At 31.5% G+C, this 26,085-nt stretch overlaps 2 protein-coding genes across 2 annotated transcripts in view; both read left to right on the top strand.

Annotated features, from left to right (window-relative positions):
* Positions 1-14,816, top strand: part of LOC107360003 (neuronal acetylcholine receptor subunit alpha-7-like) — a 58,117-nt gene extending 43,301 nt beyond the window's left edge. The window contains exons 2-8 of the mRNA XM_015926612.3: positions 9,623-9,762; positions 10,058-10,102; positions 10,786-10,895; positions 10,975-11,231; positions 11,447-11,728; positions 11,954-12,063; positions 13,063-14,816. Coding sequence (XP_015782098.2) covers positions 9,623-9,762; positions 10,058-10,102; positions 10,786-10,895; positions 10,975-11,231; positions 11,447-11,728; positions 11,954-12,063; positions 13,063-13,974 — 1,856 coding nt within the window. The 3' untranslated portion in view covers positions 13,975-14,816. The remainder of the gene's footprint in view (positions 1-9,622; positions 9,763-10,057; positions 10,103-10,785; positions 10,896-10,974; positions 11,232-11,446; positions 11,729-11,953; positions 12,064-13,062) is intronic.
* Positions 14,817-15,202: 386 nt separating this feature from the next.
* The window catches only part of LOC107359829 (uncharacterized), a 30,409-nt gene continuing 19,526 nt past the window's right edge, over positions 15,203-26,085 (top strand). Inside the window, exons 1-3 of the mRNA XM_015926405.3 lie at positions 15,203-15,762; positions 17,909-17,979; positions 20,347-20,456. Coding sequence (XP_015781891.2) covers positions 15,570-15,762; positions 17,909-17,979; positions 20,347-20,456 — 374 coding nt within the window. The 5' untranslated portion in view covers positions 15,203-15,569. The remainder of the gene's footprint in view (positions 15,763-17,908; positions 17,980-20,346; positions 20,457-26,085) is intronic.

Here is a 26,085-nt window from a genome sequence, read left to right as displayed (position 1 = left end):
TATCACCAATAAATGGTATACTTTTGATAGCATCTGCAAACTCATTTTTATCTAAAATTTCTTTATTAAGAAACTTTAAAGCTTCAATTAAGCAAAAATGAAATGCTTTTGCGAGTTCAGGCGTTTATTTGTAATTCAGTGTTTTAAACGAGGATACGCCGTTAGCAGCATACATCAAAATGTAATGATAAAAGTAAAACCGAATTAGTTTTGAAAACAGCAAAACTAAAGGATGGCTGATTGTAACATTTAAATCGGACTTTCCTGTGTAACCTTTTTTTTTGTTCATCTGTAAAAGGTTGGCCATTATTGTCTTTGTATTTGTGTCATTAAGTTTGTTGGATTGCAATCCAACTGAAAGCGATGAAAATGTGCAAAAACTGTATGCAAACCGATCTATGAAGTACAATATTCTGCTGGCAACTGTAGATCGAGCATTTTTGTCTGTAAATTTGTCACCATATACGCTTTCAATAAAGGTCTTTGATAACTCTTTCAACCCATCCAAAGAGAACTTGTTTGAAGGAATTTGTGAAAAATATTCCAAATGCGTCACAAATTGGTTCAACATGGCCCAACATTTCATTCTGGTGTACGGAACCATATAATGGTGACAATTCGCTTGTTGGAAAATGTTATACCAAATCCAAATAGCGTCTTCTTTGTCATCAAAAGATAGTTCAGATTCATTTATGAACTGATGAATCTTTGTGAACCTTTCTTTGATGGCCAACATATCGATGTAAGTTAACTCAGGATTATTAAATAAGCATGAATGTTTAAATTCGAAATAAAATGAATCAAATTTATCTTTATTTTCGTTGGCTACTGGCATAGTTGCAAAATCTTTAGCAGCTTGCTGGAGTAAGATTTTAATGGTTTTCTTCTTTGTTGGTGTCAAATCCATGTTTAGCACGTCTTGCGTGGAAAGCTCCCAATAACAATAGGTAAGCATTTCCAATTCTCCCAAATAGAAAAGGGGCTCGTATGCTTTTGAATTTGTTGCCTCTTTTGCAAGCTTTGCTTTCATTTGATACATCTCCAAACAAAATGGCTTGTATTGTAAAGGGACATATCCCAAAGCCAATCTAAATTCAACCAAGTCGTCGCTGGTGTTGGTAGCATAATGTTTAAAATCGGCATAATGAATTTTATTACGGAACAAATCAGTTATACGATTGATCTAAAACTGTGTCTTTGGTTGTGTATTTGTGTCTTTTGAAACTCCATCTAGTGTGTAGATTTTGCTCGGATCTACACTAAATGGATATTTTATAGGCGAATCTTTCGGCCATTCATATGTATCTAAATTAGAGTCGAATACCAATTTTAGGGTTTTGACTGTTTTTTTATCAGGTGGTCTTGGTTTGATATTGATTGGTTTAAACTCTTGATATTTGGGCTTAATTTTTTTATAAGATGTCCTTGGCTCTCTGTTGTCTTTGAAAATAGATAAATCGAATGTATTTTTATTCAGGAGATAGGTTATTTCCCTATCAGCATCATCATCTATTAACCCATCAAATTGATCATCGTCCTCATCATCTGTCAAAATTTCATCAACGGTGTCTAATTCAGCTCGAATTGATTCAAGATTAGAAGTTCCTTTTTTGATATTTTCCTCACGATTTTTATTACCATCATTATCATTATTTTTACCACCATCGTCACCATCATCACCATCATCACGATCTTCACGATCAACATTTAAATTGTTTGCTTTTTTCGGTTTTGCATTTTTTGAATATTTTTGAAAGCTCGCTTTCTTTTTTTGGTAGCGAGTTGATGGAAGTTTCGGTTTCTTTTTGGACATCTTCTTCCATTCGTAATTTATATGGATCATCATCATCTTCTAACGGTGGTGTATCAAACACTGATGATGATGAATTTATAAGACGATTTTCGGTTTCTATTGCAACAGAGGTCACAATAGATTCTAAAATGTCAATAGAAGACGAGGTCTTACTTGAATTTGTTGTCGGTGTTTTTGTTGATGTTGACTTTGTTGGATTGGTGGCATATGGATTTGGCATTGTGTGGATTGTTATATCACAAATTTCTGTATTTCCAACTGAAATTGGCTCTGCTGTTGAATTAAGTTGATTTCCAACTGAAATTGGCTCTGTTGCTGAATTGGGCTTATCTCCAATATCATTATCACTGGTTGAAATTGGTTCCATCTCTGTATTTGTTTTGCTGCCGCCAATCAAATTATCACCAATTGAAGATGGGGGTGATTCAACAACCGGCTCAATTATGGTTGTCATTTTCACTTTTTGGCCGATAACTGGATTTGATGATTTATTATTGCAAAAATTTTCAATGAAATCAAGTCTTTCGGTTTCAGTTTTGAAATTATATTGCACCAGATTATGACGATATTTCAATAAATTTTCTTTCAATTGGTTTGCTTGATCAAGATTTGCATGAAATATAGCCCTGCTAACTTCATCATGATTCGATCCGAATTTTAATGATGCGCTGGTGCCATCCACTTGTGGTATTTCTATGGTCTCCACTGTCGTTTTATTTTTTAACAATGGGTAATTATGGGAAACCAATGAAAATACCAATGCAACCAAACCATCATAGAAAGGAGTTTCGATATCTTCATTTTTCAGAGCCTCCAAAAAAGATGTATCCAGTGAATCAATGCTATCACTATCAGCAAAATCAGGAGATCCATAAGGCTCCAACAATTTATCGACATCGTTTTGTGTCAACTCTTGTATGCCATTTAAAGTTGCATTTACATCATGACCATAATCCGATCCAACATTCGAAACAGCAGCAATCGGAGGAGGCATTGGACCAATTGAAATAGCATAATCCATGTTTTGAGCAACAGAAGAAGAAGGAGTTGCAACACTTGGCACTGAATAATCCATGTTTTGGTTAGCAACTGAATCATTTGAGACAGGCATTGTAACACTGGGCACTGAATAATCCATGTTTTGGTTAGCAACTGAATCATTTGAAACAGGCATTGGAACATTTGAAACAGCATTTGAATTACTTAAAACCACAACGACCGGAGAAGACATTGAAATACCTGAAACCGCATAATCCATGTTTTGACCAGAGATTGAATTATTTGAAATAACAACGTCCATACCATCAGGAGAAGGCACCGCGACACTTGGAGTAGAATAATCCATAATGGTTTGGCTGGAAACATTATTTTCCATAATAGCTGGAGATTGTACTGGAACGTTTGAAATAACAGCTTCCTGCATAAGTTGATGAGGAACGGGACCATCTGAAATGTAATAACCAATAGTTGTTGGTATTGGTCCACCACTAGGAACAATTCTCACCGATTCTGGAGAAGAAGGGTTGGCTGTTGTTGGAATTGAAGTTGGGGGACATCCAATAGCAAGTAACTTGTCAGCATGATTAAGAATTGGAGCCTGAGACTGTCTAATTAGAGCAAAAGCATCATCGGCCATAATTAATGTTGACTGTATTTAATTATGGTTTAAATGAAAATCGAAAAAGTGTATATATACCAATTTTTTGTCTCCCTGTGGTCGCTCTCTGTGCATCTCACTCAATTGTTTGTTATAAATTGTCACCCAAGATGAATTATCAACCACTTGAAGCTATCAGTCATTGATAGTAAATTAATCATAAGGATTAATCGTTAAGTTTTCCTTTATACCCATATCATCCAATTAAACGTGATTTGCTAATGATTTAATTGACATTTAATCATCAATTAAACGTAATTGCAGCCTATTGCATTGTTAAGTGTTTGATACTTGAATCATACATTTATATAAATTATTGGATCATTGTTAATAGCTGATTGTTTTAACGTCAAGTGGGTTTTAGATTGGATTGAATTCACAATTCAAGTGGTTTGATATTAATCTTTTCATTTTCAATTGTGAAGTGTTTTGACTTTTTTGCTCAATTAATCTATTATCTCAAATGTTCAATGTTCAAAAGTCATTGATCATGATGTTGGTTGATGTTACCTTGATAATGTTTTACTTTATACCTACTATCTAAGTGGTTTTCCACTTAATGTAATTAGTTGATTGATGATCATTACAATTCAAGTGGTTTGATATTAATCTTTGCATTTTCAATTGTCTTTATCTTGTGAAGGGTTTTGATTTTTTTGCTCAATTAATCTAATATCTCAAATGTTCAATGTTCAAAAAGTCATTGAACATGATGTTAGTAGATATTACATTGATAATGTAATTTACTTTATACCTACTATTTAAGTGGTTTCCAATAATCCACTTAATGTAATTAGTTGATGGATGCAACGTTCATCAACAGTTATCGTTTAATGAACACCGAATTGATAAAATGTGGGAATTTTTTTTGAAAGATCAAGTGTTTTTTTTGCTTATTTATCATTATCAACAATCATGATAAATGTTAACTTCAAGTGTTTATATACAAAATTATGGAGCATCGCTTGAACCTAACAACATGATTTCAAGCGATGCTTCACAATCATCACGATAATCATGATCATGTTAGTTGACATGTTGCTGGTTTGATTAAGTAATTGATCATGTTTTGAGTTAATGATCATTCAATTATAATCATTGTTTCCAAAGCAATTATCTTTTTTGATTTCATATAAATACACTTCTCTTTTTTCATATTAAACCATTCAAACGTTAACTTTACACTTGTTAAAATGGTTAATATTACTGATTTGCCTAACGAAATACTGTCTCAAATAGTTGACTATGCTATCAATTCAAAGTTTGATTTGGATAGAGTTGCTAAAGTTTCTAAACAGTTTTTTATGATACAATATTATATCAAAAAAAAAACGTTATACTCCACTTTTTTGGATAAAATGATTGTTTTCCCGATACTTTAACGATCGACTGAACACAGTCAACAATCAACTTGGATCCGTGTTACAAGGAAATCCTTGGTTCCTAACTGGCGATCTAGTCTGGATGATGAACAGCAAATTGCGTATTGACAAATGTGCAACTTTTAATCTGAAAATAATTGTCAACGATTCTACATTTGATAACATTTCAAAGCTGGAAGCTAGTTATTCTAAAAACGACCTGTACAAATTCACTCGTTTTCAATATCATGACACTTTAATGATAGATTGTAAAAACTTTAACGTGTTCTTAATTAATTTAAAAGTAAAATTTGAGGATGACATGGATTTGGAGGATTGGATTGCCGAAAATTTATATCTATTAAGTTTTAATCAATGTTCGCAAACGACTATGGGTCTTAACCATGAAACAGGTAAAATAATAAAAGTAAACCGACCCTGGATCACTCCTGCTTGTGCTGTACATTACCCGGATGGAACGTGTAAAATGCCTTCTGGATATTGGTCCGTATACATCATAAGTTTGAGATGTGACTGTCAAATTTGCGATTCTATTCGATTAAAAATTAGTTTTCATAGACGTTCAATATATAATTTGTACGATGATGAAAGTTGCCGACTTTGGAATAGAATACATATTGACAAGGATAACTTTTCCTCTTGGAAATATATCAAAATATTCATCAGCCCGGCCAATGTGCATCAATGTCATTTCTTACATCATTATTAATGAAGGTATGTTGTATCAAATGTTATAACCAAATAAAGTTTATCTGTAACTTCTAAATTAATCATTTTATCAACTAAAATAAATGATTCATATTTACACAAACACACATAATTACTATTGTTTTTTATTATCACAAAGTTAATCTTCGTATATATATTTTTATATAAGGATAATACAAAAACAAAACAAACCGTTGTTAAATGGACATAAATTTCAACTTTCGTGACTCCAGCACAATACCTAGCTTAGATTGCAGAAAAATGAAAATGGATTGATAATGTTGTTTCAAGTTGTTTGCTGCACAAACACTCTATTTTCCAATCATCCCATTTTTGATATAAATACAGCAATCTTTTCATTGTCTTTCACCAGTTGTAAAGCTTCATTCGTGAGGAATCTTTGTTGGTTTTTGCCATTGGGGTGCAACACGAAATTGCCCCTTTTACTTTATCATCTGAAATACTTTTTAATTTAAATAATTTTAATTTTAACTAAATGGTCTCCATTTACAACATATATAAGAACCATTACAATTAATGATTTCTAAGGGTTGATTAGCTAAGTTAGGGTCATTTTCATAATTTCTGAATTCATCTATATCCTACTTTCGAAAAAGTAAGCAAGAATAATTTAATTAAGTAGAATTGAACAAAGGTTTTGAACTCTTCTATATATTCTCTACGTATGATGGCGTAGAAGAAAGTTGAATTGTTGCAATCTATGTATCTTTCTATCTGCTCAAGGGCGACAAACATGTCTCCAACAAGTGCCTGGAATCTCCTTGTTCTACCGTGTCCATGTAATTTATTGAAATATAATTTTCTATAAGTGATGGCAGCTTCCAACATTAGTTTCAGTACAGCTAGATACAGCATGTTACGATATCGTACACGCCTTGCGAGTGGGAATTCTTCATATTCAAGTTGATCATTATAAAACTTAATTTTTTTCTCAGCATATTTCTTAACATGCCTCCAGTTAGCCAGACTGGATCTATTTTGACCGAGTATTCTGTAAAATATTTAAAGAAGACGAAGATTTTGGATTAATGAAGGTGATCAACGTTGTAGCTCTTCGGATTTTTGGCTTTAATAATGGTTCCTCTCGTCACCAGGCCAACAAAGTTTTGCGTTTTTCTATTAGGTTGAACATAAGTTGTTCTCCGATTTCTAATTTTCCAACCAATAAGCAAACAAAGTGAAATAATAAAACTCATCAGTCCCGTGACTCCAATTAGTTGAAGTAATGAATTAGAACGAATTAGAATGTGTCGTCTGACAAAATTTAAGGCATCAAATCTTTCAATCACAATTGGTTTTAGTTCAAAATTTGACATAGTCGGATTTAGCAAGAGATTAATCTTCAAAGTTAAAATAGACATATAGTATGAAACTACTGGCAATGCACTTTGTGGAAATAGAAAACTTACTCGTTAATTGCAAATTCAAAATATCTATTCTGAAAAGAAAACACAAAGATTAGCATTCATATTCCAGGGAAGATTCCGCAGCAGTTTGGACCAAAAATTCTATTAAAATCAGCTCCTTTTTGCAACCGCTGGGCAAAAAATGGAATTAAATCAAATGCAAATGGTACATATCCGGGCACTGAACCATTCCATTCACTATCATTATATAAATACTCATCCACATAGTCGTTTATCTCGTCGATTTTAGCAGAAATTTTGTTGATATCTATGGGGCTACCGCTCGTCGAAACTTTTGAAAAATCCCAATATAAATAAGCATCTCCATCCATCTCAAACTTATCACTAGAAACTTCCATCGTTTTAGTTAATTATTCGTAGGAAAAACTGATTAAAACTACTCAAATAATTTTCAAACTGAAATAACTTCAAAGTAAACTCAATTTAAGTGAGCTGATTTAATTTTTTTGATATTGCAATGCAGACAGGATTGCAGGCACAATGTGCTGTAGCCAACAATTTTATACTACAACTTAGACATAATGTGAAAACGGAAGTTCAGCTCGAGCCCTCGCGTTAATTCGATGCTAAGTCGTTAAACCGTTGAAAGATAAGTCGTTGTAAATGGTGTTAATGAACTAGAATTCAAGGTGAAATTAAGACGTTAAAAGATGGTGTTCAGTGGGGTTAATGAACCGGAAGTAGTTTCCATTTCCGGTCTGTGCCACAGAAGCGTATGTTTCTATACTACTCACTTGATTGAATCTCCCATTCTGCCAATGGGGCACATTGAGTTTCGGGTCCATGTATCAAATTTATGAGATAAAACACCCAGACTTTTCCCCTGAAGTTTAGATCTCATAACTTGGAGATTCAGTTGTTTAACTATAACATAATAGACTGTAGACTATTTACTGATTAACCTCATACCTGTACTTTATCAAATTGTATATCTTTTATGGGTTACATGAATGCATTTAAAATGATAATTAATTAAATTGAATGGTAAACAAAATGTCGTGATAATGACAACATCACAATGAATTGCGCCAAAATTAATTGAAAAGTTAATCTCTTTGGCCATGTTTTAATCAATCCTTTCAACATTCTGTTTAGTCTTTAACCTTTCATGACTTTTTGCCTTCTCTGTCCTGTGGTTCATTTTGTTGTTTCTTGCTGTTATGTTATTTTAATTAATCAACTAATTGAACAACAAACAGGCTGATAACACATGATATATTAATAAACATATTCACAATCATTAAGCATTCATGCATGCCTTTGATTATTGACTCGACATGAACTGTGTATTCAGATTGTGTCAATTTTTAGGTAAACGATGTGTTAAGTCAAATCATGTTTCGCTCTCGTGAATGGATCAACTTGGATTGTGTTGCAGGATTTTGATTTCAAAAGTTTTCGCTTTCTTTCGATAAAATTTTAAACCCAAAGTTTAAAGTTCATTTCTCATCATTTTTTTCATTTCAAATGGCTTCAACTGTTAAGTTTTTTTGTTCACCAGTTTTTATATTGAAATATTTTCTTCCATGATGCTTTGTGAATGCATAAAATTGGTGACTCTTTTGTGAATGATAATTTGGATGATGGGAACAACAGATATTGAGTTGAATGTTCAACTTGTTTGAACAGTTCGTGGCAGAATCAAGAGATTTAAAGCATATTGATTTGTACATTTGAAGCAAATCGAGTTAAAAGACATCGAAAAAAAAGAAATGATTCAAGATGACAAAACCTTACAAAAAGTTGACATATTGCTCTGTACAGTTACATTAGAATAGATCAGAACTGTGATCAGAATGAATGTCAAATAAAGAGTTTTGATTAAATTTCTTTTTAATATTTTCTGATACAAAAGATTCTTTTGAATATCAAAGTTTTGCATTAAAGATCCAACCACTTGACCATTTTCAATGCCTGAACCTTCCAAGATAATTCTGATTGAAACAAAACAATTATTTCTTTTCACTTTGATTCAGCAATGAAATGTTTCCAACAATTCCTGAAATACAAAAGATCGAGAGATTGATATTAAGCTCGAGCCAAACTCATATCAGCATATTTGCATAAACTGTAAAACAATAGTCGCCTTCAAAAATTGAAAGTTTTGATGAATATCATTTATCAAAATGAATACAATGAAACTCAAGAAATGACTGAACAGTTTCAGAATGCGATCAAATTGAAACCATTTAGTTGACACCATTTGAGCCTTTAAATGGACTTGAAAGTTAAAAGTTGATTCAAGTTGAAAATAATGACAAGTTGCTGTCTTTTGGTTCATTCAGAGCTGGAAGTCGAAATGATTGTGATTATATCATCAAATGGATAGCATTAGTTGTTATGAATCACTTTCTTCTTTAACCTTTAAATACAATTTGATATTAATTCTGAGTTTATTTTTTCTTCTCTTCACCATTTGCTATCATCTTCATCTTGGATTCTTGTGATTATTCTTGTTGGATTGTTTCATCTTGTAAATTATATCTTCTTGGATTGAATGTGTGATCACTTTGACCGCCAATTAACCTTTATTTGCTGTTCATTTTGGTGTATCGATTAAATATTGAAAAATAATGATTGCTGATATTCCCTGTTATAAACTGGATAATCATAGGAACACAACAAGGAATCCATGAAAGAAAACTATTAAATGATTTAATGGAACATTATAATCCAATGGAAAGGCCAGTTCTCAATGAATCTGAGCCTGTTTTTGTCAGTTTTGGCCTTACTTTACAACAAATTATTGACGTTGTAAGAATAACTTTATTACTTTCCAACTCGAAACTTTTCCCTTAATTACCTTACCAACATTATTTCCTAATTTAATTATCATTGATCAACTAGAAGCAACTCTAAACAAGGTTAAAGTTAAATGTTGATTTTGAGTGGACATTCATTCATTTAAAGCATACAAACTGAACAGTCTAAAGCAAGTTGATCAAGCAACATTATCTCATTAAATCTGATGATTGGAGATGCTCAACGAATATCCATCGAAAGTTGTCTCAATTAAATGATCTGATTTGTTTCTTTATTTCCTTTACAGGATGAAAAGAATCAACTAATTGTTACCAATATAATGATTAATATGGTGAGTAGCATTTAATGTTTGACCATCCTTCCAATAGAACAAAGGAAAACTCGAAAACCTAAACTTGAACCAGTTTTCTCAAACCAAAAGGACTTTAAATTCTGTCTCAGTTTATTCCAAATTTCTCATGAGGCAAGGATTCTGAATGGATCAGACAAATTATGATAAATTGTGTGTCAAAAGAAGCTTTAGAAGAAAAAGTTTACTCACAAAAAAATGATCTGCAAACATCGAGAATCCCAAATGACTGAATGCGCTTCAATGAAAAGTTTGCTAATCACTTTTGAGACTCTTTTAAACTCAATCCTTTTCATTGAAGTTTCATTTAGTTTCTCAGAAAGAGTTGATCAACTTTAGATTGAAATTAATATTAAAAAGGTTGGAAATGCCAGCAAGCTAAGAGATGAGACAGTGACTTAGAAATGGAAAAAGATTTCTTTCGATTTCCATTTTTCTATTTACAAATTTTCTAAATCATATTTCCAAACAAATTGTCTTAAAATCTCTAATCTAATCAGGAGTCACTTTATTTGAGTTCAGTCATGATCGTGCTTTTGTTTGTAAAGATAATAGAAAATAAAGTTTGCGATTTTTGGAGTTAAAAGGAAATTCGAAGTCATCTTTTGTTCAATTGACAATTGTTACAACTTGAGTTTTTATATTGTTTTCGGGTTCGATTTCAGGAATGGATTGACGCGAATCTTCGTTGGAATGTATCTGAATATGGCGGAGTCAGTGACATACGTTTAGCTGCAGCCAAAGTATGGAAACCAGATATACTTTTATACAATAGGTAAAGAGATTTTACGATTTTACTGGAAATTTTGATTTTATTCATTTTCTTTATTCTTTTTACGCTTTTCTTTTTGAAGTGCTGATGAAAGGATTGACTCTTCGTATCCTGCCAATGTTGAGGTTCGTCAAAATGGTTCATGTGCCTGGCTACCTCCAGGTATCTATCGAAGTACCTGTAAAATAGACATTACTTGGTTTCCATTTGATGATCAACAATGTAAAATGAAGTTTGGCTCATGGTCATACCAAGGTGATTCATTAGACTTAAGGTTAATGGATGAACAAGGTGGTGACCTTTCAACTTACATAGTTAATGGTGAATGGATACTTTTAGGTAAGTTTATTTATTCAATACAAATCAATGCTAATTATCTTTAGAATCACATTTTCAATGAATTGACTGTTGAAATGAAAAACCTAATTTTCGACGAGATTTTATTCTCAAGTCAATTTCAAATTCATTCAAGTCTCTGCTTAAATCGATAAAATGTCTTCTTTTTCTGGTAAAATATTCTTAACTTTAATTTGCTCGATTTACCTTCTAATTAGGAATGCCTGGTGTTCGCAATAATGTAACTTATGCCTGTTGTCCTTCGCAATACATCGACTTAACATACACTATTTTGATACGACGACGAACTCTTTACTATGGTTTTAATTTAATTGTACCTTGTATGATAATATCCTCAATGGTTTTATTGGGTTTCACTTTGCCTCCAGAATCGGGTGAAAAGCTTACTCTTGGAGTTACCATTTTGCTTTCAATGTCTGTTTTTATGCTTCAATTAACGGATATACTTCCACCCACATCAGAATCTGTTTCAATTATTGGTAAATTTCATTTTTTTAATTACTTTCCCATCTAATCGATCAACTGATTTACAATTAACATGCTTCATTACAATAATGAAACTGTTTAACCCTTGACTTTCCTCTCAAATGGCTTACTCTTCACGTTTTACTCTCAACAGTGTTTGCACCTTTGCTTGTTGGCTGTTTGATTGAAACTGTGAAAATTTAATTTTTTTATTCTTTTCTTTAATTGTTTCTTCTCAGGAACCTATTTTGCCTGTATAATGATGGTCGTTGCCTGTTCAGTTGTAATGACTGTTGTGGTGCTCAATTTTCATCATAAAACTCAAGAATCAAATGAAATGAATAAATGGGTAAGTTGAGGTTTTTAAGCCTCTTTTTGTTATCAATTTGACTCTTTTCAAACTGGTCAACATCTTGAGCTTATTTGGTCAATTTTGTTACATCTTTTGAGCTTCATCTTTGATTGGTTTCAGTAACCGATGGGAAAAAGATCAATGGATATTGAGATGAAAATTATAGTCAATAGTCAATTATAGACAATAGGAGATGAGAGGAAAGACAGACTTTCCGTACTTCCAATTGATTTTGAAGAAAAAATTGAATTTCGATCGATAATTAGAAAAGTTTAAAAAGTTTTCATGGAAAGTTTTAAATTTGGATTTCTTTTCTCAGAATCGGTTAAACAGGCTCATCTTGACCAAAAGTGTCAACTTGGATTCAAGATTGCTTGAGATTATCGATTATTGAATACTGAAAATAATTCCATTTTTTCATTTCTTTTCCTAGTTACACATTTAACACAAAACTTCCACTTCGCATCTTGAATAACTGTTAGTTCAACATATAAAGTTAAATCATGATTGATATTTTAAAATAGTGAACATTAATGATGCTCAAATTCAGGGTTTGCTCAGGTTTGAGAAATAATTGTGCTATAAATATTTTTCTGCAAGAAAATTTACTAATTTCAACCAATTTATAATGAAAGAAACAATAATGTTTTCTTATTGAAATACAAGACATTAAATAATTCTTATTGTTCTTGCTCGTTGTTTTGAAAACAGAGTTTATACTTAATCGAAAACAGAACATCTAAATCAAAGGAAAACCAAATTCAGAAAATTATTCTTGTGAATTGCCTTCTTCATCACTTTTCCTCTGTTTTATTTCCATTCCAGGAATAAGCTTCTGAAAAAATTCCGGCTTTTGTTGTTTCTTTCTTGATTTTCCTTACAATCTTGAAATTAAAAAGTCACTGGAAAACACTCAAAATACTTTGTAGAATGGAACTTTAGTCTTTGAAATTGAATAACCAAATAATTGTGATCTATTTTATTGCCATTTGCTAGGTTCGTTTACTTGTCCTCACATGGTTGGCATGGATTCTTCGCATGAGACGTCCAGGGGATATCAGTCCACCAAAAAAGCAAGCCTCGCCAAGTTCAAATCCAAAGGCATCACCTTTACTACCAATGAAGGAAGATTTAGTTAACCTTAAAATACATTCTCATCAGGGTAAAGACTATCCAATTGATGGTATTAATTCAACGGCAATTGATTACGAGGACGATTATTTACAATTGAATAGCCTTCGAAGCTCAGCCAACAATCATGCCAACAATGCAACCAATTCTGGATGTTCTTATTGTTCACAGTTTAACTTGACAAACTCATCAAGTCACCATCATCAAACCCACCATAATCATCACAATCACCATTTAACTGCTCATCATCATCACCATCAACCTCATAACCATATTCATCAAGTTTTCCCTCACACACCGTCACATGCACCACCATCTTCAGTCCAGTTGAATCCTTCATCAGCCGGTGGTGGACCAAATGTGCCCTCAAATTTATCTCCATCTGGTTGCTGTGATGAAATTGATCCAATTGTGCCGGTTGCGAATCCTTCACGGATTCCCCTTCATCAGCCAATTCATTCATCGGCCTCAGCCTCAGCTCATCCATGGACAACTGGAACATCAGGTTTACCAGGATCAACAGTCAATCATTCCTATTGTCCAGGTTCATCGTCTGCAACTCACAGTTTAACTCAATCAAGTGATATAAGTGCAATACTCAAAGAGTTGAGATTCATAACCAATCGAATAAGGAAAGAAGATGAAATTCAAGATATTATTCAGGACTGGAAATTTGCTGGAATGGTTATGGATAGGTTATGTTTAATTGTTTTTACAGCATTTACCATCATATCGACCGTTATCTGTCTCTCCTCGGCTCCACATCTAATTGTTTAAAGAAAAGAAAAAGAAAGCAATATTTTAATTAATTAATCAATTAATTAATACAATGAAAAGTTAGGGATTCTCCAATTTACAGATGATGAAATTGAATGATTATGTATGAAATCCTCAATCTGTATTAATTAAATGCTCAACATTAGGTTAAGATAATGAAAAAGACAAAAGAAACGCGTAAAGCAAAAAAAAATCACTTTTTTTACTCCTCACTCAACAGCTAATTAAAGTTATCCTAACATCCATAATAATAACAGCAATTATCTTTAAGTATTAACTTTGATTATAACAGCTTCTTCTCTGCTAATTGTAATTGACAATTTTACCCAAGGTAAATGCTTCTTGTTAATTAATATATTAAATCTTATTGATTCTTGATCTTATAAAACATCCTTTTTTGTTTTCTTTGATTTCCTTTGTTTTCATCTCAACATAGTTTTCACAGTTTAACTCCATTCAATTTTATAAATAGTATATAATTATGAAACAAAACCATGTAATAAACTGACGAAGAATGAAAAGGATGAACAATTACGATTAGGTTTAGACCATTTGAAGACAATGCAATTTAAAAAAAAGGCCTAAAATTTAATGATTTAACAATTGTAAATGTATATAATGTTATAAACTTGACAATTTTTTCCTTCTTCTCCTTAAGCCTGAAATGGCACGGAAAAATATAAATAAGGAAATATATAAAAAAACTGGTCTCTTTCAACTATTTATTTGTAAAACACAATTTACCGATTAAATTTAAACCTTTTGCTGTTCTAACAACAATAAATATGTTAATAAAAATTATACAAATATAATCAATAAAAGCAATTTCCAATTTTGTCTAACCCTTACTTTACCACTTTGAGGCATAAAACTAACAGGTGCGTAAGTATTGAATGTCGCGTACTTACTTTAAATATGGTTTGAATCCTTTCCCTCACATTTCTTCCCAAGTAATGTCCAACTAAGTTGAATTAGAAATCTTTTAAGTTCTCAAATCGATGAATTTCATTAATAGAAACAAAATAAACTATTAAATTAATTAATCAAAGAGTTGCACTTCATTAACGTAATTATTGGCAAAAGCCATTCAAACCTAAAAATGAAAAGTGTGATTTTCAGCCAACAGATCGAGACACTTTATCTTGTTGGTTACTTTCTTTTACGTTAGATGGAGCATTTTTTTTGGTGAAAGTTGAAAATTTTTCTTACTTTTCTGGATTTGGTTAACTCACAAAACTTGCAGGTTTCATTGAAGGAAACAATCTTGGACAGAGTATTTTTAAGTAAATTAACTTTTTTATTATTATATAAGATTAACACTCGAACTAACTACTGTTAAAATGTAATGGATTTACCAGAGTGTTACCAGTCTTGACCATAGTTTTTATACGATGATTTTAATTAACTTTTAACCAGCTTTAAACTTTCTCTGTGTGTTTTTTGTGACCCTTTTTTTGTATGGATATAACGTTAAGCAGACCAGCGGGAAACAAAACGTGCAAACAAGTGGAGACAATTTGCCTCTATTAAAGTGACAATTTTACTATCAGTTTAAATTCATTTTCACAATTAATTAACCAAATTTTGGTTCAACAATGATCCTATCTCTTCCAAAGTGTGCCTTATCAACCAAGGAATTTAATTTATTATTTCTAATTTGTGTTGCTCTCTTGTCAACCTGTAATTTTGTATATTCCCATGTTTCCCTGTCCTTTCCAAAAGCTAGAAAATATGATTTTGATTTTCTCGACAATGGACGAACCAAAGGTCCATGTGGGATGCCTAAAGGTAATTTTAATGTTCTATTATTGAAACCAATGTTTGAGACCCAAAAAAAATGAAAAATCAGTGTAAAGTGTTTTATTTAAAGACGGACAACAGCACTTCTTGGATTCACTTCCCTCATCAACCTGTTTTACTTTGTTAACCACTTAATCACTTATCAAATTTCAAAGATAATCTTTGAAATCATCTAATCACGTCTTCATTGTGTTGACAATTGTTGTCCAATTTTACCATTCAACTAGAAATTTTCAATTTCCCATTCTCAAATCATCTTTCATTTTCCTAACCAGACATTTTCCCTCAACCCAATCTAACAAGCTTGTCATCTGTGTATACACCAATATTTGGCGGCTATTTACTTCTCTATCTAAATTATGATTAACTCTTTTCTCTACTAACCAATTATCCTGATTCCTCAATCATCTGTGTTCACCAATCAACCGAACACTCAATTGTATATAAATAGTCGAAAAATGTGTACAAAAAAGAAGTGAACAAAGTCAAACATGCACTTGTTAACGTTATTATTGCGTGTGTGTCTTATGGGTTACTTTCTGGTTGATTGTTGTTGCACCCAAAATTGCCTCCCGCGCCTTATACATGAAATTTTACCACTTTGCTCACCATTACAATCAACGATCATTACGATAACAACAACAACAGTATCTCTCAACTGTTGATCTCAAGTTCGCGGTTAAATGGAAAATTCATGTTGATCAATTTGCATTACATCACTTTCCCTTTTACATCATCACCTTCATCACCATCATGATCATCAACAAAAGCAAAACTGAAGGAAAAGCTTGTTTAAATATTTCTCTATCCAAAAAAATAGTAAACAACTGAATCATGTTTACCTGAACACGAGTTGATATGTTTTTTTGTGTACAATTAAACAACTCTTTACCAACTAAATATCATCAATTGACCTTAATCATTGACTTCCATGATGAACATTAGATGAAATTTGGAATTTGTGAGAACCAGAAAAGCTGAAAATTATACCAGATTAGACATAAATGATTGATTAACTTGAACCATTGTTTAGCTTTTATTAATCAATCGACTATTGACAATTACAAGTTGACAATCAGTTAACATTTTTTAGCCAAATTTCAACTCAACTTTCCGGTTTTGTTGTCTTAATCATTGAGCGATTGAACACTTCTCAGGCCTTCCTACACTTCATCAAAAATTTAATTTAGTTTTGTTCAAATTTTTCATCTCAACAATTCTGATTAAAAGTGTGCTTATTGTTCACCCATTTTCACTCCATTAACAGTTGAGAAATAATTTCACTTCAATTTAAATATTGAAATAATCAAAATAAACGTTGAATTGAAAAGCACAATCAAGAGTTGATTCAATAATCGAGACTCATTTTTGTAGCTTTTATTTTTAAATGAAATTTAAATTTCACTTTTCTCTTGATTTGTTCATTCATTAATCAATGGGAAAAAAGGTTTTGATTAAGGTTAATAACAGTTAACAGGTTAAATAAGGTTGACAGTTGATTGTTGATGAAATAAAGACAATAAACAAATTTGGTTTGGTTGTTATCAATAAAGTGAATCGAGAAAAAGTTCATCTGAATCTGTTGTTAAATTGAAAGGTTAAGGAAAGTAAAATTAATAATGACGATCAAGATGATGATTAAAAAAGTGAAAATTCATTTTAATCATGATAAGCAAACTGTTGCCTGTTAAGAAAGTAAACAACTTTTCAATTGATCAAATGGTTAATTGTAATGAAGATACGCAAACATCAATATTTGCCTGACCTTTCCAATCTGATTAAACAAACCATTTCACGTGAATGGCCAACAATTAAACTCATCAAATGATCTTGAAACGTTTAATTAACAGTTCAAGTTCAACGCTTCACCAACCTCCAACCAATGTGAATAAAAATGACCAGAAATTTAACCAGAAATGTTGAAAGTCTGCAGCTTTACACTGATCATTAAAATTACATTAAACTGAAACAGTTTACTCAGGTTGCTATTTACACTGTCATATCGAGTGTTTATCCAACACTTTTTTTGTAAAATTGTTCAATACGAAAAGGTCAACATTGAAACAGATGAAGACATTATTTATTTGAGTGTTTGGTTCATTTACTGATTTATCTTGTTTCATTTCTTATTCAGGAATTGAACGAACATCTTTACCTGCTGGAGTTCAGTTTAATGTAACATGGCATCTGGCCTATCCTCATAAGGTGAGTTCAAGTCTTGGTAAACTGTTGATCATTTAATCTCATGGTGAACTGTATTTGATGTGATTTAGCTTTTCGTGTTTCCAGTTACAGTTTGGAGAAGAACGAAAATGAGAAAGATAAATCATGAATTTTTCACTTTTTGTTTCTCCAAACAATTGGAAGCTCGAAATGTTATCAAAATTTTCATTTCGTCTATTGTTAATTGTTATTACCGAATAACTTGGTTTAATTAAAAATCAAGTTTTCATCAGTTCCAACGGTAATTATTTTCCAGGTAAAGTGATGTGAAAAAAGCTTTGCCAATTCTGGTATCTTAAAGTTACCTTTGAAAGCCATTGTCTAACATTTTATTGTAACTTGTGTTTTGCCAACAATTTACATAACAATTTAGCTGATCACGATAAAGATATCGATTAAAGGCGTCAAAGTTGATGATAATTAGGGAATCAAAATAATTGCTAATGTTAAGCAAAAGGCCCAGCAAATGAAATGAAAAGTGTTTTCTCATCTTTACCCAAGTTTTCAGCTTCAAGATTTGTTTTCATTTACAAGGTCAAGAGACACAGGTAAATGTTAAGGATGATCAGTAAAAAGGTAGAGAGAAGCCATTTTTTTCTAGCATTTCTTCTTCTCTCCTCACCATTTCACGGTTCTTCGGTAATTAGAGTCGTCGAAGGAAAACTTGTTCACATTTAACATGATAGATTCCCTCTCAACATCATCTTCACCTTCTTTGTCTCTCTTTTACCGTCCAGCCTTCATCTTCTCTGGCATTTTTGGCTAACATTGCCTTACCTGCTGATAATCCGGTTTACCCTTAGGCTTAATGTCTTCCCTCTTGCCATCATTATCATCCTTCTCATCCCTAGTTCATCATCATCATCTTTTCTTTTCTTCTCTCAATTGTAGTTACAGTGAAAAATCTGGTTTCTACCTTTTTTCTGGTGTACTTTACCAGTTTTATTTGCCTTGTTTACTTCATTGTTATCCAATCTTGATCTTCATTACCAATAGCAAAGGCCATTTTTGGGTTACAAAAAGTTCGAATGTTCAAGTGACTTAAACCAGTTTTAGTTATTGATACGAGATTGACTTGGAGTTTCAATATTCTTGATAACTTGATGAGATCATGATGATTCAGTAATGGGAAAATTCACTAAAATCCATTTCACTTTTACTTCAAGTTTACATTTGATTCAACCTTTTTTTGTGATTCAATTTACATTCAATTTCTTTTGTCACAATTTATTAATAGTTAATGGCTTTGTTTGACTAATTTCCTGATCCATTGCCTGAAATAATCTAGGTGAGTCTATCAAATGATGTTCAATTAGGCTCAATTGTTGATGATATTGCAATAGCATCTGAATAAATACAATATTCAATGAAATGAACAAATATTTACTTTCATTGGATCAACTTTTAAACGTCATTTTTGTTTGAAATATTTCCTCTCGTCTTTTAAGCTTTTCAAATTAATTCATTAAAAAACTTTTCTGTTGACATGAATATTGAAATGTCATAGTTGCCACCTTATCAATCAATTTTATTCAATCGACCTCAATTCCAACCATGATAAAGTGTTGATCAATTGATTAATCAAATGGTCAACTTTAGTCGCTTTTTTCCTAATTATAATCAAATCTCAACATGACAGGGTTAATCACTTGTACAGTTTTAAAATTAAGACCAAACTCAAAATCAATCAAACAACCCATTTGACTCAACGGTTTGGTCAACGTTTAAATTGAGTCTTTAAATAAATTGAAAATTCAAATTGGGCAAAAAATTGGAGAAAAAAGTTTCAATTTAAATCTAAATTTATAAATAGTTAATAGTTAATCATTTGTTGATTCAAATTTCCACGATTTTGTGTGTTGGTTTAGCTTTTTCAGCATTTCATTTTTTCTGGAAATATTTTTTCTCCATCAAAATCAATTGAAATGTTAATCAATCTGAAATGATGTTTAATTTGAGATTAATCATGGTTTCAATGGACTCAAGGATTATATCAATCAAATCACAGTTAATCAATTTTTAAGTCCAATTCATGGCCAATCGAAAGGCAAATATTTTCACTTAATTAGATTCATCATGAAAGGTGTAACATCTGAATTTGTATTTCACTTTGCAATTAACAATAGACTTACATTAAACCTTTACAACAATATTGTTAACTTTTACGTAAAGAGCTTCATGCAATCTCAATTACACTTAATTGTTGAGAATGAAATTCATTTGATTAATTTATCATAATCTTGGATTCATATGGATGATAGATGAAGAAAGATAATGATTGATTGTTCGTTGCTCAACTTTGATAAAAAGTTTCAATTAATAAATGCTAATGTTTACTTCTGATTTCAGGGTGGATTTCGACTTGAATTATTGGATCCAAGTGAGAAATTAATTTTAAATTTAACTCAATCATCAACGTCAAATCCAGCAAACAATTGGATTAAGGATGACGATGTAACGTAAGTAAACTTCATTTCCAGTAAAGTATCATTTGAAAGTCAATTACAGTTGATATCATTTTGTTCTGACCATAACTGAATGTTTAAATGATCATTCAATTAACTTCATCTTATTCAATGATCAGAATTGGATTTATCCTTGATTAACCTTTTTGGTCACTTGCGACTTTCCTTTCCAACCCAGAATAAAGTCAATCAATTCTTTGAGTTGTAAATTAGTTTTCATCAACACATTGACTCACATGCAGATAACACCCAACACTAACCACAGCCCATCCTACGGTCACTCCATTTTGATTTATATTATTATCTTGATTGGAAACAAAATTAACTAAAGGTTGCCAGCAGTCTATCTCAATCAATTTGATTTTCAAATTATTCAATTTTACCTTTTCATTTCAATGTTATCCATAAAACTGATTTAAGGATAAATGGTTTGTAAATATTATTGGAAAAGGTAGCAATCATTTGATATTTACCCATTTATTATTAATAACCTAGTTAATTGCTTCAACAGTCACTCTCCATGGAGAAATTAAAGTCACTATTATGGTTACAATTAAACATTGATTAAACATCTTGCCTTGATCAGGTTCAACCAATGCTTTGGATAAGAGTTGAAAAAAAATATATTTTGTTGTTTCTTTTTCTTAGATAAACTCCCATTTTAATGTCTCAAGGTAGTTAAATCACTATTTACAGATTGATTAACAGTTAATTGTTTTTTAATTCAGTTTAATATGCAAATAAAACTTAGTTCCTTCAGGCTTTATTGAACTATTGATTGGAAACGATTTAACTATTTTAAAATGTAACTCAGGGACTTTGATAATCTGGTGTAATCCAAGGTAATACTGTTAGGTTGGGCAAAGGAAAGTGCACAGATTTGGTTCAACGCCTAATCGACTTGGACAATGCTCAAAGCCGAGACACAATAAGACCAAAACTTAATACTGCTTTGGGTTATTCAAAAATAACATCAAAGGCTAATGAAATAATATTTTGTAAAGAAATGATCAAAAGTATAATCTTTTTTTAACAAAGTTGATAATTTTATTATTGAAGTTGATTTGATAGTTAATTCACCAGAATAAATCTGATCCTTCGGGTTATTTTGCATGATTGTAACAATAAAATAATAAAACATTGACGCATTAATACAGTTGATTCAGCTCAATTTATTAACCAACTAAAACACCAGAATCTGGTTGCCTTGGATGAAAACTTGGCAAAGCTGTTAATGGTTATGTTTTGTCTGAAATGAAACCGGTATTCATTACTGACCAGCAATTGTACTTAATTTGCATCTAATTGTAAACTCTGTAAAAACATGATTATGATTGTGATTTGTTTTTAATCAAAGAGGAGTGTTGCCTTTAAAATATCAATATCATAATTAAAGAGTGAAAAGGGTTCACTAGCCTTTAATTTTGGTAACATAAATTATTCGCTGAAAAGTCAACAAGGAACCAAGAGAAAGTCAATGTTCCCTGGTTTCCCCTTAAAACTGGTGTTATTAATTGATTAATTTGTTGAGTAAATTGTTGCCATCATACTGTACTTTGAGCTTAAACATTTTAAACTTCATATTACCTGTTCAATTGCCACTTGTTGATACAAAATTTCCTGCTCATTATGTTTGCCTGTTTCAATCCATTGAAGGCAAGTGCCAAGACAACACTGATTACATGGTTACAAAAATACTCTCAGGCTTTACCTGGTTCATTTCATGTAAAAATGTTAATATGTTCATTAATTCAATTGAATTTACTTTTCTCTCTTCATATTAATTCAATTTCATTACCTCACATTAAGTTTCTCGAGGAAGAAATAATTTACAAGTTTTCTGAAAGTCTCCTCCTTTCCCTTGAGCATCCATTTTCACCTCGACCATGCTATCGATTCTGACTAGTTATTATCCTTTTTCCTGGTGATATCACCTTGAATATCATTTTTTTGCATTCCATGAGAGAAATGAAAACTTTTGCAAGTCCATTTCACTTTCATGGATTCACCCAAATTACCCATTTGAGTTGCTTTCAGAGTTTCCATCATCAAATGGACAAAAGTCAATAATTTTACTATTCAATTGATTGAATCCTTGACAAAATATTTACAGTGAAATATCAGAGAAAAATGTTAACACCAATCAATCAAATGCACAGTTGATTTAGATGCATGATCCCATTGAAGACGTCCTTTTGTTTAACCAAGGTTTAGTGATTGGCAGAAAAGGTTGAAAATTTCAATTTCCTCTTCACAAGTAATTGAGATTTTATTGTGAAAATTTGTTCTATTCTTATAAGAATATATTCTTGGAAATAACAATAGAGAATGTTTCATTGTTTCCCTGTTTTCTCGCATTCCATGAAGTTTATCAGGATTGGATCAGTAATGAAAAAACATTTGAATAAACTTGGTTTTTAACCCAACAATTTGTCGTTGTCAAGATAACCCAATGATGTTCACCTGACATTGACCAAGTTGATCTGTCAAATGTTGAGATAAACCTTTTATCGCATGAAAACATCAAACCCAGTCACTTGTGCTTTCAATTCGCATCAATCTTCTGAAAACCGATGATGTCACTGAAACTCTAAACAAAAATTTCTGAGTTTTCATTGTTTGAAATCTTGTAGTTTGTATCCAACAGTTTTCAACTTTTAATCAATAGAACTTCATGATTCATCAACAGCATTCTAATGAAACTTCCCTGATCATAATCGTAAATCTTGACAAATCTAACCTGAATTCCTAGAGTAATAATGATCGATAAAGTACATTTGAAATGTTGATGTTTTCCTCGACATTTGCCATTCTTTGAAACTGTTTTTCCCTGATATCTTAGTCTAACTTTCACTTATTTTAGATGAAGTTACTTTCCTGTAATAATTGTTGTCACAACAACCTGCTTATCCCATTATCATCATTTAACAGGTCACTTAAAGGATGATTATAATGATGATACAACGTTCCGTCGGGTGTAACTTTCCCTTTCACTTGTTGTTTTACAAACAAAAAACGCGAAAACAAAAAGTATAACAATACAACAGCAACAATTGCTTTCCTATCAACAACAAAATGTACACAAAAATTGACTCCTACACTTGAACGAGACGAAATTTTAAGTTAAAAACAAAAATTTATTTGTTTTTCACTTTCCTTTGCAAACCATCATTATCTTCAATCCCTTATGCCTGTCATCATCAATCTGATGTCGACTTGATTGTTTATAAAAAAACAGTTATAATCCAAAATCAGGATAAAACAGAATCGACGTAAAAAAATGAACCCAAAAACTGTCGATTTGTTGCGACTGATTATTTCCTGGTTTCATCCTTTAACCTTTAACGACTCAATACAGTGGCTATGAGCAACTTGAGTAGGTTCAAATTGTTTCACCTTTCATTGTATCCAAACCAATTGATAAACTTGCCAAATATGCTTATTTATCCATCTAATTAGATTAAATTATAACGCTTTTTCCAATCAAACCCAATCAATTGGCTCACCTTAAACATGTGTTTAACTCTTAAACGATCAGTTAACGGATGAAAAATTGAAATGCAAAGGTTTGCAACAAAACCTTTGCTCTACAAAAGTGAATGTTGAATGAAATGAGAAAACCTTAAAATTATTGTTTCTAATAGGCCTTACCAATTGGCAGTTTATTTCCGTGAAATTGAGATACAAGATATTCCTTAAGGGTTATCCTGCTGAGTTCATGATAATCAAAAATGTTGAACAAATGTTGTAATAAACTTGCAATTGTTGCCTTATAATTGTCTAAATGTGTGTTCCTCTGTTCAACAATTATGAATTAATTAATCACGAAAATGGCCAAAAATGGTTAACCGTTTTTTTCAACCATTGAAATCCAATTCAATCAATAACAATTTTGATAATGAGTTTTACCAATTTTAGTTTAAATCGTCGCTGCAATTTGATCTTTTAATTGTTGAAAAGGTCAATTGTTATCAATTGAATTTAATATTTCCTTTTTCAGAGCCAACATTCAATTGAATTCTGGTCAATAGCTTTAAATGAGATTTTCCTTCTTCTACTTTTGGGTTCTTTGTTGAACCCAAAATTGATCTTTATATTTCCATCATCAACCAATTGTACAATCAACTTGTTTTTGTTGCAACTTGTTTCTTTACAATTGTAAACATATAAAGGCAAAAAACTATTTACAGTATTTGATGTAATAACTTGTAAATCACTTGATATTGAACTTGAAATTGAACTAAACAATTAACTGAATATAAGGAAACCAGATTTAATGTTCAATTGAAGTTTCAACCTTTTACCTTTCATTTTGATTATTAACTTAAATTGAACTAATAATTTACTCATTGAGCCACTGCCATCAACAAGTCTAGTTAGATGTAATTACAATGATTATTTGCTTGGTTTCCTTCTCGATCTTTTCTCAACTTTTAATCAACTTTTTCTGTGCCATTTCAATGAAACTTGATAACTAGAAATGTTCATTGATCTTTAGGTTTTCCTCTTGTTTCTCCGTCAGTAGCTTGATTCACCTGAAAGTATCAGGTTCTCATTACAGTCATCTTTTGTTCCATTCAGGTTCATAGTTTATCTGTCATCTTTTCAATTAAATGGATGAAAGAGTTTAGTCGTTTGTGTGAAAACCTGTGCACAGTTAAGATGTTCAAAGTCACCTTTCCAAATCAGTCTGATTGATTAGTGGTAAAGTTAGTTGAAGTGAAACCAAAAAGATATCTATTACTGTACAAGTAACAATATTGGGTTCAACTTTTACCAAGTTAACCGCAACTTGAAACAATTACTTAATTACAAATAAACCTTCAACTCTAATCTCAATGATTTGGATTTGTGCCTTTTTTTGCTCAAACCAACAAAGCCATTCAGGTTTGGCTCAAGACTGGCTCATGATTGGGCAAACAGTCCATTAAAAGGTATTCATTATCTGTTGATGTTTCATTATTATTCAATCATTTTACACTCCTTTCTTTTATCATGGTTCCTAGGGAATGTTGACTCAATCATTTTCATGATTGATTCTCAAATTAAATTATACTTGCAAAGCCTCGCGCAAACCTTTGCAACTTGTAATAATTGATTAGCCTCAGTTTGTTCAAAGTTTAAAGTATAAATTAACTCATCAAAGTTATCAGTTAATTGAAATTCAATTCTGATAAAGCAAGTTTTAATAAACAACAAATTCCTTGCAAATTATTTTCAAAGTTTATCCACACTTTCAGGGAATATTTAATTCATTTGAAATTTTGATTCTTGATTCTCGGCGAAATTTGAAGCAATTTCGGTTTCTAAATTTATTCAAATTTTCTGATTCTAAGGTAAGCTCGAAAGATATTTAGACGAATCTTTTCTTTAGCTATTCTTTACCTGAGTCGATATTTGTACCTTTTTTCATGGTTGATTGATTGACACCGATTGATGTGAATTTGTATTTACAGTTAATTACTAATTGGATAAGCTCAATGATAACAAAGAGTAACAATGAGACAAAAAAGATGTCAGTTTTGAAACAAATGATCATCTTGATCATTGTTATTGAATAATAAAGTTGTAATTAACTTTATAACTTGCGATTCGAGGAATCATTTTAATCGATTCAGTGATG

The sequence above is a fragment of the Tetranychus urticae genome, chromosome 2 (genome assembly GCF_039701765.1).
Source record: "Tetranychus urticae isolate SD_2017Ah chromosome 2, NJAU_TeUrti_SD_1.0, whole genome shotgun sequence".
Lineage (NCBI taxonomy): Eukaryota > Metazoa > Arthropoda > Arachnida > Trombidiformes > Tetranychidae > Tetranychus > Tetranychus urticae.
Note: the sequence above shows the minus strand (reverse complement) of the source record. Positions and strands in the feature narration are given on the sequence as shown.